The sequence below is a fragment of the Setaria viridis genome, chromosome 1 (genome assembly GCF_005286985.2).
Source record: "Setaria viridis chromosome 1, Setaria_viridis_v4.0, whole genome shotgun sequence".
NCBI lineage: Eukaryota > Viridiplantae > Streptophyta > Magnoliopsida > Poales > Poaceae > Setaria > Setaria viridis.
In genome coordinates this window covers 16,516,092-16,528,368 of record NC_048263.2, presented here as the reverse complement: position 1 = coordinate 16,528,368, position 12,277 = coordinate 16,516,092, and the positions used below count along the sequence as shown (strand labels likewise).

The 12,277-nt window shown below is 45.9% G+C and overlaps 1 protein-coding gene and 1 long non-coding RNA gene across 2 annotated transcripts; both read right to left on the bottom strand.

The window, feature by feature from the left end:
- Positions 1 to 5,841: 5,841 nt before the first annotated feature.
- On the bottom strand, positions 5,842 to 7,225 carry LOC117848771 (uncharacterized). Its single transcript, XM_034730310.2, has 2 exons — positions 6,419 to 7,225; positions 5,842 to 6,288 (listed from the first exon to the last, which is right to left on the bottom strand). Exons 1-2 carry the CDS (start codon positions 6,705 to 6,707, stop codon positions 6,092 to 6,094), a joined length of 486 nt encoding a protein of 161 aa, XP_034586201.1. The 5' UTR covers positions 6,708 to 7,225; the 3' UTR covers positions 5,842 to 6,091.
- An 896-nt stretch (positions 7,226 to 8,121) lies between these two features.
- On the bottom strand, positions 8,122 to 11,247 carry LOC117848781 (uncharacterized). Its single transcript, XR_004638932.2, has 4 exons — positions 10,740 to 11,247; positions 9,767 to 10,654; positions 8,967 to 9,027; positions 8,122 to 8,312 (listed from the first exon to the last, which is right to left on the bottom strand). It is a non-coding gene; the product is annotated as an uncharacterized lncRNA (long non-coding RNA).
- Between the last annotated feature and the right edge of the window lie 1,030 nt (positions 11,248 to 12,277).

Here is a 12,277-nt window from a genome sequence, read left to right as displayed (position 1 = left end):
TGCTTACCAATCTACCTTGTTTTCTAGCGGTGATGCTAAAGCTCACTAGTAGACTTGTTAGTTGTGGATCCCTAATCACTAAGTATCAATAGAGGAATGTTGATTTTAGTGGGAGTAGATTCTGTTAAAATAGTTTAATGTGATTTGGTCTATCATGGATACGTTTGTCTTAGTGTATTTTGCATTACTTTTGTTGTAGATTAAATGGCACCTAGTAGCACTACACCGTTTGCTTTGCATTCGGTCCTTGAGAAGGACAAGTTGAATGGAACAAACTACTCGGATTGGATCCATAACCTGAGAATTGTTCTCAGGGCTGAGAAAAAGGAAGATGTTCTAGACAACCCACTACCAGAAGAACTTGCTAAAGATGCACCTGCTGCTGCTAAGAATGCTTACAAGAAAGCATGTGATGCTAACCTCGAATTAAGCTGCCCTACGCTTGCTTGCATGGAACCCGAGCTGCAGATGCAGTTCGAAATAAACCATGAGGCGCACGATATGATCGTGGCACTTAGAGACATGTTCCAAACACAGGCCAGGACTGAAAGGTTCAATGTGTCTAAGGCCTTTCTGGAGAGCAAGCTAGCAGAAGGCGCAGCAGTAGGACCACACATAATCAAGATGGTTGGTTACACTCAATGGTTGGAGAAGCTGGGCTTCCCACTGGGCCAAGAGTTGGCCACTGATTTTATTCTTTCATCTCTTCCGCCTAGCTATAGGAACTTCATCTCGAACTACCATATGCATGGGACGGAGAAGGGTCTGAATGAGCTGTGTGGCATGCTTAAAATAGCAGAGGCTGACATCAAGAAAAGCGCTAGTAGCAGCCATGTGATGGCTATACAGAACAAGCTTAGCTTTAAGAAGAAGGGAAATTCTTGGAAGAAGAAGGGCAAGGCTGGAACGTCCAAGCCAAACCCAGCACCCAAGGTTAAAGCTAGACCTGGACCTGCTCCAGACAAAGAGTGCGTTTACTGTCATGAACTTGGTCACTGGAAGAGAAATTGCAAGCAGTACCTAGCTTCGTTGAAGAATGGCAGAAGTAAGAGTACTTCCACTTCAGGTACGCTTGTTATTAATGTTATAGACAACATATTTCTCGCTGATACAATTATTAATTCTTAGGTATTTGATACCAGATCGGTTGCTCATATTTGCAATTCGATGCAGGGAATGATAAGAAGTAGAAGCGTGGAAACAAGAGAAGTTGATTTCCGCGTGGGCAATAATGCAAGAGTTGCTGCGTTGACCGTCGGGACAATGCAACTCCACCTCCCGTCAGGATTTATTATGGAGTTGAATAATTGTTATTTCATTCCTAGTTTAAGTCGAAACATTTTGTCTCCTTCATGCTTGATGAAGGATGGTTATTCATTTGCGAGTGAAAATAATGGTTGTGTGATCTCTAAGAATGATATGTTTATGGCTTTTGCACCCATTGTGAATGGATTGTTTGTTTTAAATCTTGATAGTTCACCTATCTGTAACGTAAGTGCTAAAAGTAATCGGCCTAATGATTTGAGTCCTACCTACTTGTGGCATTGTCGTTTGGGTCATATAAGTGAAAAACGCATGAAGAAGCTCCATTCTGATGAACTTCTAACTTCGTTTGATTTTGAATCATACGAGACATGTGAGGCTTGCTTGCTAGGCAAGATGACCAAGACACCTTTCACAGGTTTTCCTGAGAGAGCAGTAGACTTGTTGGAACTCGTACATAGCGATGTATGCGGACCAATGAGCACGACGGCTAGAGGAGGATTCCAATACTTCATAACTTTCACTGATGATTTTAGTAGATATGGCTATGTCTACTTGATGAGGCACAAGTCTGAAACCTTTGAAAAGTTCAAGGAATTTCAGAATGAAGTTGAAAATCAGCGTGGCAAGAAAATTAAGGCCTTACGATCTGATCGTGGAGGTGAGTATTTGAGCCACGAGTTTAGCAATCATCTAAAGAGTTGCGGAATTATTCCACAACTTACGCCGCTTGGAACACCTCAGAGAAATGGTGTATCCGAGCGACGTAATCGAACTCTGTTAGACATGGTTTGATCAATGATGAGCCAGTCAGACCTACCGTTGTCATCTTGGGGATACGCTCTAGAAACAGCAGCTTTCACACTTAATAGGGTACCATCTAAATCCGTAGCTAAGACACCATATGAGATGTGGACTGGAAAGGTTCCTAGTTTGTCTTTTCTAAAGATTTAGGGATGTGAAGTGTTTGTCAAGCGAATTCAGTCGGACAAGATCACACCCAAGTCAGATAAGTGCATTTTCGTGGGATATCCAAAGGAAACTTTGGGATATTATTTCTACAACCGGTCAGAAGGCAAAGTGTTTGTCGCTCGGAACGGGGTTTTCCTAGAGAAAGAGTTTCTCAAAGGAGAAAAGAGTGGAAAGACAGTGCATCTTGAAGAAGTTCAAGATGAGCCGATCGGGCAAGAATCAATGAGTGATGCTAACGTAGCAGAACAAGTTGAGATACTCATGGCACTGCCACATCCACGAAGGTCGGCAAAGCTCCACGAAATGCGCGAAATATTATTGTTGGACAATGATGAGCCTGTGACATATGCAGAAGCAATGATGGACCTAGACTCCAAAAAATGGTAGAGTACCATGCAATCCGAAATAGAGTCCATGGGAGACAATCAAGTTTGGAACTTGGTTGACCCGCCTGATGGTGTTAAAGCCATAGAGTGCAAGTGGATCTATAAGAAGAAAAAGGACATGGATGGAAATGTTCACATCTATAAAGCACGACTTGTCGCAAAAGGTTTTCGACAAGTTCAAGGAGTTGACTACGACGAGACCTTCTCGCCCGTAGTGATGCTTAAGTCCATTCGGATTGATCTAGCTATAGCTGCATATTTCGATTATGAGATATGGCAGATGGATGTCAAGACAGCTTTACTCAATGGAAACCTAGCTGAGGATGTGTATATGATACAGCCTGAGGGTTTTGTCGATCTGAAAAATGCTGGAAAGTTATGCAAGCTTCAATGATCCATTTATGGATTGAAGCGAGCATCTAGGAGTTGGAACATTCGTTTTGATGAAGTGGTCAGGGTTTGACTTCACCAAGAACGAAGAAGAGTCTTCTGTTTACAAGAAGGTTAGTGGAAGCTCTGTAGTATTTCTAATCTTATATGTGGATGACATATTGCTGATTGGAAATAACATCCCTATGCTTGAGTCCGTAAAGACTTCACTGAAAAATAGTTTTTCGATGAAGGACTTAGGGGAAGCGGTATATATTCTGGGCATTAAGATCTATAGAGATCGATCGAGAAGGCTTATACGATTAAGCCAAGATACTTACATTGACAAAGAGTTGAAGGGGTTCAGCATGAAAGAGGCAAAGAAAGGGTTCTTGCCTATGTCACATGGCATACATCTCAGCAAGACTCAGTGTCCTTCAACTGCTCATGAGCGGGATCGCATGAGTAGAGTGCCATATGCCTCAGCTATTGGATCTATCATGTATGCAATGATAAGTACTCGCCCAGATGTTTCATATGCGCTAAGTATGACAAGCAGACACTAGTCTGATCCAGGTGAGAGTCACTGGACAGCGGTGAAAAATATTCTTAAGTACTTGAGAAGGACTAAAGATATGTTCCTCGTCTATGGAGGTGAGGAGGAGCTCGTTGTAATAGGTTACACCGATGCTAGTTTCCAAACCGACAGAGATGATTCAAAGTCACAATCAGGATTTGTGTTCACGCTAAATGGTGGTGTTGTTAGTTGGAAGAGTTCCAAGCAGGAGACAGTGGTCGATTCTACGACAGAAGCCGAGTACATCGCGGCTTTGGAAGCCACAAAGGAGGGTGTTTGGATAAGGAATTTCATCATTGAGCTTGGTGTGTTCCCGAATGCGTCCAGCCCATTGAATCTCTACTGTGATAACAATGGGGCAATTGTGCAAGCAAAGGAGCCAAGGAACCACCAGAAGAACCAACACGTAATGCGACGATTTCATCTCATTTGAGACTTCGTTAACCGGGGTGAGATCAAGATATGCAAAATACACACGGATCTAAACATTTCTGATCCATTGACAAAACCACTTTCGCAGTTTAAGCATGATGCGCATGTAAGAGCTATAGGTATTAGGTACCTTCTAGATTGACTCTAGTGCAAGTGGGAGACTGTTGGAAGTATGCCCTAGAGCCAATCATAGAGATGATGATATTCCATTTGTATCCATGATTTATATTGTGTTCCTTAAATATCCATTAAAGGCTACTTGAATTGATTTGCAATTATGTGAATTATATGTGAAACTCTTTACTTCAATGATTATTCTAAAGTTGTCCCTAGTCGGAGTTAATGTGAGGACACACATGAATATTAGACTAGCACATGTATTAGTTGATGACTATGTTTCACAAGTCATGGACATGGAGATGTTGAACTAATAATGTGGACACATGTGGAGACATGTGCTAGGACTGACCCAATACGAGAAGTGGTTCTCTCTTTACACAACATATACGCTTTGTCCTTAGACCTGAGATTGTCGCATGTACTCAAGATGGGTGCGGCAAGAGAAGTGTAGGAGAGGGCGGCACGTGATTGGAAGAAGTGGAGAGAAGATGAGTTGATTTTGCATATTTGCCCCTTATAAATGATTCTATTCACATATTAGTCCATGAAAGAAATATAGGTCATTGATTTTAGATATGCTGCTGGAGAACATGACTCTAGAGCACCTAAATTGGTTTCTCTCCTAAGTATTTTTAGGTATCCAAATTTACCAAATCTTACGAACGGACGTTACAGTCAGCGCCTAGCAGTTCGTGTGCCGGGGCGATGGGCATACGAACCACACTGTGCACATGGAAGCCTATCACTTGTATAGTCGTCTCTACTTCAGTCCTGTTTGGTTTGCTCTTGCTAAACTTTAGGGACTAAAGTTTAGTCCCTTTTAGTCCCTAAATTGCCGAACAGGATGACTAAAAGTTGCTAAACTTTAGTCCCTAAAGTTTAACCCTTTAGTCCCCAAGGGGTTGCTTATAGGGACTAAAGGGACCTTGGATAGGGTGTACCCCTCATTAATGCCCCGTGCCTCCCTCCCCCACCCACCCCATCCCACCCATCCTGCCGCCGGCCCCCGCCCTGCCCGACACCCGCCCCGCCACCGACCACCCGCCCGCCGCTCCTGGCCCGCCGCCGGCCCCCACCCTCCCAGGCACCCGCCCTGCCGCCGACCCCGCTGCTCCCGGCAGCTCCCGTCCGCCCACCACCACTCCCGATCGCTCCCGTCCGCCCACCACCGCTCCCGCTCCTGGATTTGGATCGATGCCTTTTGTTGGCTGTAGCTGGTTGCTTCTGGAAACACTGGCCGGGCCACCCCTGTACCCACGCCACCGCCCTGGCCTTGCGCCTCCTCCGTACCCCCACGCCGTCGCTCGCACGTGTGTTGTGCGTGCCTGCGTGGGGAGGCAAAGAAGGAAAAAGGGCAAGGGTAGGCAATGATTAGGGGTAGATTGATCTTTATTCAACTGCTTTAATGACCTTTAGTCACTAGAATAAAAAATAAAAGGAAGTTTAGTCCATTGAATAAAGGAAGTCCAGTGAATAAAGGAACCAGCGCCTTTTCTATTGTCGTCTCTCCGCTGCGTTAGAGGGACAGCATACAATTCCAACGATTGCAATCGTCGCATTCGCTATTCGGCTAACCAGAACATGTTTCTCCTTTAGTTATGAACACTAAAGGCTTGTTTGGTTTATAAGGAATTACAAAGGTTTGAACCTCAATCCCCTCCCATCCACGAGGAGATTAACCTAACAACCTAAAGAAAAAAAAAAGGATTTTGCAACACAAGATAACACGAAAACGCGATCAAAATTTTGCATTCATCAAAGTTTGGCCAACGATTACGGCAACGAATGAATGAAACATGATTATTTGGGACGAGTAACTATATATCCAAGCAACCTGACTGGACCCAAATGTAGGACGAATTACAATTTTCCAATTCACACACGACTCGACAATCCAATCGAGGAAATAGACCGATCGATGCTGTTTATTCGGTGGTTCGGTGCCTGACCCCAAGAAGCTCTCGTCTATGGATCACACCTTGAAGCTGAAGGTTAGAAGGAACTTGTTTAGGCCACCCTTCCAGCCGCCGCTGACCTTCCTGCCGGGGCTCGAAGTTGCCGACAGAGGCTCCGACCCGGCGTCGTTGGCGACGGCCTGGCGCGCGGCCTTCTGCCAGAGCAGGAAGCTCCGGCAACCGTTGAAGCTGATCCTCTCGTCCGCCATCAGCGCTGCAAGACACAAGAGGTTAAACAGATCAGATCAGATCAAATCAAGAACGCGTCAGCCAAGCGGAGAAACAGAGCGAATTCAAATTCCAATCACCAAAAAATCACCAAACGATAGAAGAGATCAACGTACCGTCGGATCTGCCATTGGCGGTGTAGAGGAGGAAGTCGGCGGGGGCGGCGCCGAGTAGTGGCATGCGCCCCTCGCGCGCGTAGCAGCGGAGCGCGGCGCGGATGAGCCCGGTGACCGTCTCTCCCTCGTCGACCAGGAACCGCAGCGGGCCGGCGCTGCCGAGCACGGTCACCGTCACGAGCACGCGCGCGCGACTGCCGGTCACGGCGCCCGCTGCCGCGGCCTTGCCGTGGGGTTCCACTTTCCTCAGCTCCATCGGCAGCGTCGACGGCACCGCGACAGCCACCATCAATCAAATTTGACTCCTTCTTCGGAGGGGAGAAACAAATCTCGAGTTCAAATGGGCTCGAGAAACAAATATGATCGAAGAATAACAGGGAATCAAAGAATCCTCGTCGGCGGGGGAGCGGTTCACGGGTCAAGGCCGATGCAGCGATGGTACCAGCCCTGCATGCAGCAACCGAAGCCGCGGAAGGAGGCCTTCTCCGGCTGCGGCTGCGAGGCGGCGGACGTCGCGCGGGCTCCCACCATTCACGAGGGGCTCGTCGTCTTCACGATGCACGCGGCGGGCCGGGAGATCCGCGATGCGCTTCTTGGCTTCTTGCCCTCAGGCGGCGGGGGGAGACGATTGGGTTTGGGTGAGGCAGGCGTGTAACGAGCAAACGAGAGGCAGGAATATAATAAGGGCGTGGCTGCGACTGCGAGGGACGGTCTAGTTCGGCGGCCGCGTGGTGTAGGACTTCGTCCGGTCTTCCCACCATTCACGAGGGTCTGGGTGGTTCGGATTTGTTCGGGGAAGGCTACATCCTTCCTATCGTGCTCTGCAGCTTGTTTGCTTGCTTGGTATTTGGTAGGGTTAGCCTCCGGTTTCCTTTTCCTGGGGTCCTCCGGGTGGGCCGGTGGATGTGGGCTGGAGCGATCTTGCTTGGGGCAACGGAGAAACTCGGGCATTCAGGAACGTGCGTGATTGATTATCCTTTCTTTGCGGTAGGGCTCTTACAATTAAAGGACCTACCTCTCTACTGTTATACCGATTTTATTGCTACCTGAACTTGTGGCTCGGAGCGTATTTGGTGCGCGGCCACAGGCCACACCATGCACGCCCGCGCCACAACATGTGACGGGCTTCCGAGACGCCACAGCTTGCCGCAGTAAATACTGTATAGCGCGGTGTACTATGCTGTGACACAGGTATTGTAGCTGTGGCATCTCCCTAAGTTACCCTTTCCGATCTTCACTGTGATGACGTATGCTTCCCAAACACAATTTCAGCAATTTGAAAAAAAAAATATTAAAGATATACAAATTTTACAAAATTCAAGATGCAATCGAGCTTATTAAAAAGCAAAGCCCAGGTGACACGTGCCCTTTCTCTTTTGGCAAAAATTGGTACACCACTGTTTTCCATTTCCGCAAGCAGATTGCTGGGTCTGTCGAGAGGGCTTGCACAGTTTTTCTTCATTTCAAAAAGCAAAACCACCAGCTCCCGTACAACGCTTGCTGAACAAAGATGACACACATTGAACACTAAAAGGAAGCAATAAAATTGCACACATAATATACAGATATGGATCTCAAAAACTAATTTAATGAAGCTGATATACCATATCTCAAAACTGTTAAATCATCATTCAAACTTCCCTTACCCATCAGAAGAAAGTAATGCTTTTTCCGCCATGCAAAACTAAATTGAATACATCACATGAGTTAAACCCTGCATTCATTTAGAACATTCACACAAGGGATATTAGAACTACACAAATGTTTTGCTTCAGAACATTAGCTTTCCTAAATATTTGCTTCCCAAAACTATTGCTGAGTTGCCTACAGTAGAATCCTGCTTCTGCAGCTGTAGTCACATCTGGTCCTAATGAAGTTGTGCCTACAGATAGTGCTTTAATAGGAAAAAAGGAATTCACCAAGATTAGTGGTTAGAGGATACAAAGAAAAAAAAAAGATTAAGACACACTAATGAAATGAATGCAGAACCAAAAAAAGAAAAAAAACAAGTGCATAAAAAGAGAAATTTAGACTTATCAGCAGCAGGAAACAGACTTTTAGTACCCTCTAGGCTGTGAGTAATTCCTATAGCAAAATTAAAAGCTTTTCCATTTACACAAAGCTAAACTGATAAGTACAAATTCTTAATTTGCTTATCCATGGTTGCTAAATAGCTATATTGTATAGCCTACAATGCTTCATCGTAGGACCTAAATTGCTAAATTATAGAACCTAATATCTCCGACCTTGATTATTAAGAACTGACACACATAGAGGTGCTCACAAGATTGCCCAAATACTGAATCATGTTTCAGAAACGATGATAAGAGAAATAACATAGGTGCTCATGATCCATCACATGTAAAACACTGGAGGCCACACACACCATATAGATACAGCAACAAAATAACTAGACCACCCTAGTTGCATAGTGGCTCATATAAATTGCTTCTAAATATGATATAAAAATGCTTGGCATGCATACACTAAATTGCATAAATTCTAAACTTAGTACTAAAGAAATATGCATATACCATACAATACCTACCACATTGGATGATGACACACCACCGAGTTGACATATCTTTGTCCTCTAGCCAGAGCCTAAGCTGCAGCCAGATATGAAAGAAATGGGAATACATTAGTTCACAAGTAACAAAAAATACAGATCAATGTGACTTCTGGATAGCTAACAAGTACTGCATGCATGTTCAGTACATACTAGTAGAGTAGACTAGCTAAAAACATAGTATAGCCTATTTCTTAACAAATATGATTGCCTCAGTAGAGCAAATATGAAACAAATAAGTGTCACAATAGAGTGACCTACTTGGAAACAGGATGTCCGTGCTAATCTTAGCATTTCAAAGAGAAAAGAATGTACACAATCAAATCAAAGGAAAAATAGCAACATACAGATAAACTAAATACATACATGGCCATTAGGTAGCCATGTCCCCAAATAAATCAGATGTTTGCATTTAACTACAACAATTACCATAGTCTTTTTGTCCATACCAACACTAGTAAATTAGTTAACAGTCACATCTCCCTCTCTTTGTTGGTCAGCATGCCTCCCCTGAACAAGGTTGCTCCCTTTTCGATAATTCAATAGCATTACACATAATGTAGAAATTTTCTAGCTTGATTAATACTTTGCTTGATTAATAACAGTATTTTGCCTAACTAAGTAACTAATAAACATACTTTGCTTATTTAAGTACAGTAATTTGCATGTCTAGGATTTTATATATCAGCATGCTTGTTAGAAGTTCATATATCTGCATACTATAGCCACACACAAAAAAGAAGCAGTACTCTAGCACACTGCACATTCCCAACACCAACCTGAAGTCGGTGGGAAAGATCTTTAAAACCTTGCACAAGCTGAGGCCACAGCCTCTCCCTTTTCTACTGATACATCAAGAAGAGCTGCAGCACGTGGAAGCAAATTCTTCCCAAATGACGTCGATGAAGCCCCCTTTTCTACTGAACAGAATGAAGTAGCCCAGCCCATGGTTCAAGCAAAGGATGTGCCAAGGCTTCTGAATCAGCAACGAGGACCTGCAGTGCTAGGGAAGGAACTGATAAGCAAATGAGGCCACGGCATTTCAATTTTTCTTCTATAGTTTACATTTCCTACTACTTCAGGTTGAATCAAAAGGAAGAAATAAGCATGTATAATACTTACTGTACTGGACAGAAGTAGCAAACAGCAGCACCTATCCTTACTGCCTTAGCTATGAAAGAATAAGCACATCTTTTCTCTAAACATAATGTAGTTTCAATGTTGTCAGAATCAACAATATAATTTTGCAAATTAATGTGTACAGTAACATGTGACATTAAGGATTACTGAAATCTAATTTAATTTGTACAGTAACATGCTTCTCTTTAGCAGATTCTTGATTGCTCTCTAGTTCATTGTCCTATCTTTCCATCCATGTCTACTATCTTAACATCATCCTGATCTAAACAACCAAAATTAGATTTAGCTAACCAGAAAAAATATTCATGATCAATAAGAATTTAACAAATTCTACAAATAACAGTTGCATAATCATCATTTAAACTACCAAAATTAGATTTACCAGCAGAAGTTCTACGCACTGCAGAATCCTGAACACCAACATCTACCATTTATAGATGCAAAAACCCAAATACATCTTTACGCCCCATCCTCTAGCACCATACATGGATTGGCCGCATTAGGTTTCTGTGAGCCTGCTCTAGCACCTAAACAACAAGCACAAATGGATCAGTAGAACCAAAATTCCAATCATCAGAACATGAAAAAAATGATAAAATGAGATCAACCCACATTGGAGGATAGGGCTTAGGGGGCGTGGAAGCCTCGTTGGCCACGACGTCGTCGACCTCGCCGGCAAGCATGGATAGGCTCTTAACGCCTAACCCTCGGCCCCAAAATCCCAGAACCCTAACATATCCATGCCTCAATCCGCTAGAGGGAGGAGGGGGAGGGGGAGGGGGCGGAGGACCAGTATCACCGGCCGTCGCGCGGCATCTATGCCTCAATCCGCTAGAGGGAGGAGGAAGAGGACCTGCATCACCGGCCATTGGCCCCATCCATGTCTCAATCCGCTAGAGGGATGAGGGGGAGGGGAGGAGGAAGAGGACCTGCATCGCCGGCCGTCGGCCACATCCATGTCTCAATCCGTTAGAGGGAGGAGGGGGAGGGGGAGGAGGAAGAGAGGACCTGCATCGCCGGCCGCCGGCCGCGAGGCACCGGAGCTGCTGGCAAACGAATCGGAAGAGACGGAGAGAGAAATGTGAGAGGAGGCAGCAGTGAGGAAGAGATGGCTAGGCCAAGGAAACTCATAAGGTCGATTCAGGGTCTTTTTGTTTCCACCCTCCTAAAACTTTAGCTTCTAAAAATTAACTAAATATGACTAAAGTACTAAACACTCCTAAAAGATGACTAAAATTTTTTAGGAGGTCCAAATCTTTTAGACCTTGACCCCCTCCTAAAACCGACTAAAATCGGTTCTGGACCCCTCCTACCCCGCACCCACCCTCACCGCATGCCAGACCCCGCCTCCCCCCGCGCGCCAGACCTGCCTTGACCCTCAACCCCGCCGCCTCCCAAACCTGCCTTCCCCGTCCCCGCCGCCGCTAGATCCGCCTACCTCGCCAGCGCCCGTGGTCAAGAAACTCCGTCCGCGCCCTCCCCCTCCGGTCCACCGCCCCTAGTCCAACCTCCCCGGGCTGCAGACCCTGCAATCCTTGTCGTCGTTCCCTGCGCTCACCCAACTCGCCTGCCACTAGATCCGCCATCGCCGCCACAAATCGCCGTCCGGGCGCTCCCCCGACGGATCTCCACCGCCACCCGTCGGATCCCCGCCGCCGCCACCCGCCGTATCCTCGTCGGCTGGTCCTCGTCCTCCTACTCGCGGCGTCTGCCGTCATCCAGTCCATGACGAACTCCTGGGACTACGGGGTGAGTTTCTTCCCTCTCTTATTCTCGATCTACGATTCTTCCTTCCTATTGCTGATCTAATTTCGTGCGCAGGTGGATTGCGCCATCCCCTCCCCAAATTCAGCTGCGCCTGATGGACAAGTACAATTACAGGGACTTTCTATCTCAAGGCTCCTCCTCCGGTGCCACCAGCTTCCGCAGATCCCTGCCTGATGCGGACGAAGACGACATCGCCCGTTATTTTCGCCGGCAACCCCTTCTCTGTCCGCTCCCCGGCAGCACATGGAGCATTTGGATCTCAACTCACAAGCGAACTTCTTCTCCGATATTCAGTCCTACCAAGAGTTCCTTCAGGGTGATGAGGTCGGTTTTGAGCAGGCAGTCCCTCGTCGGGCCCCTGGAGTGAGTGTGCAAGCAGCCGT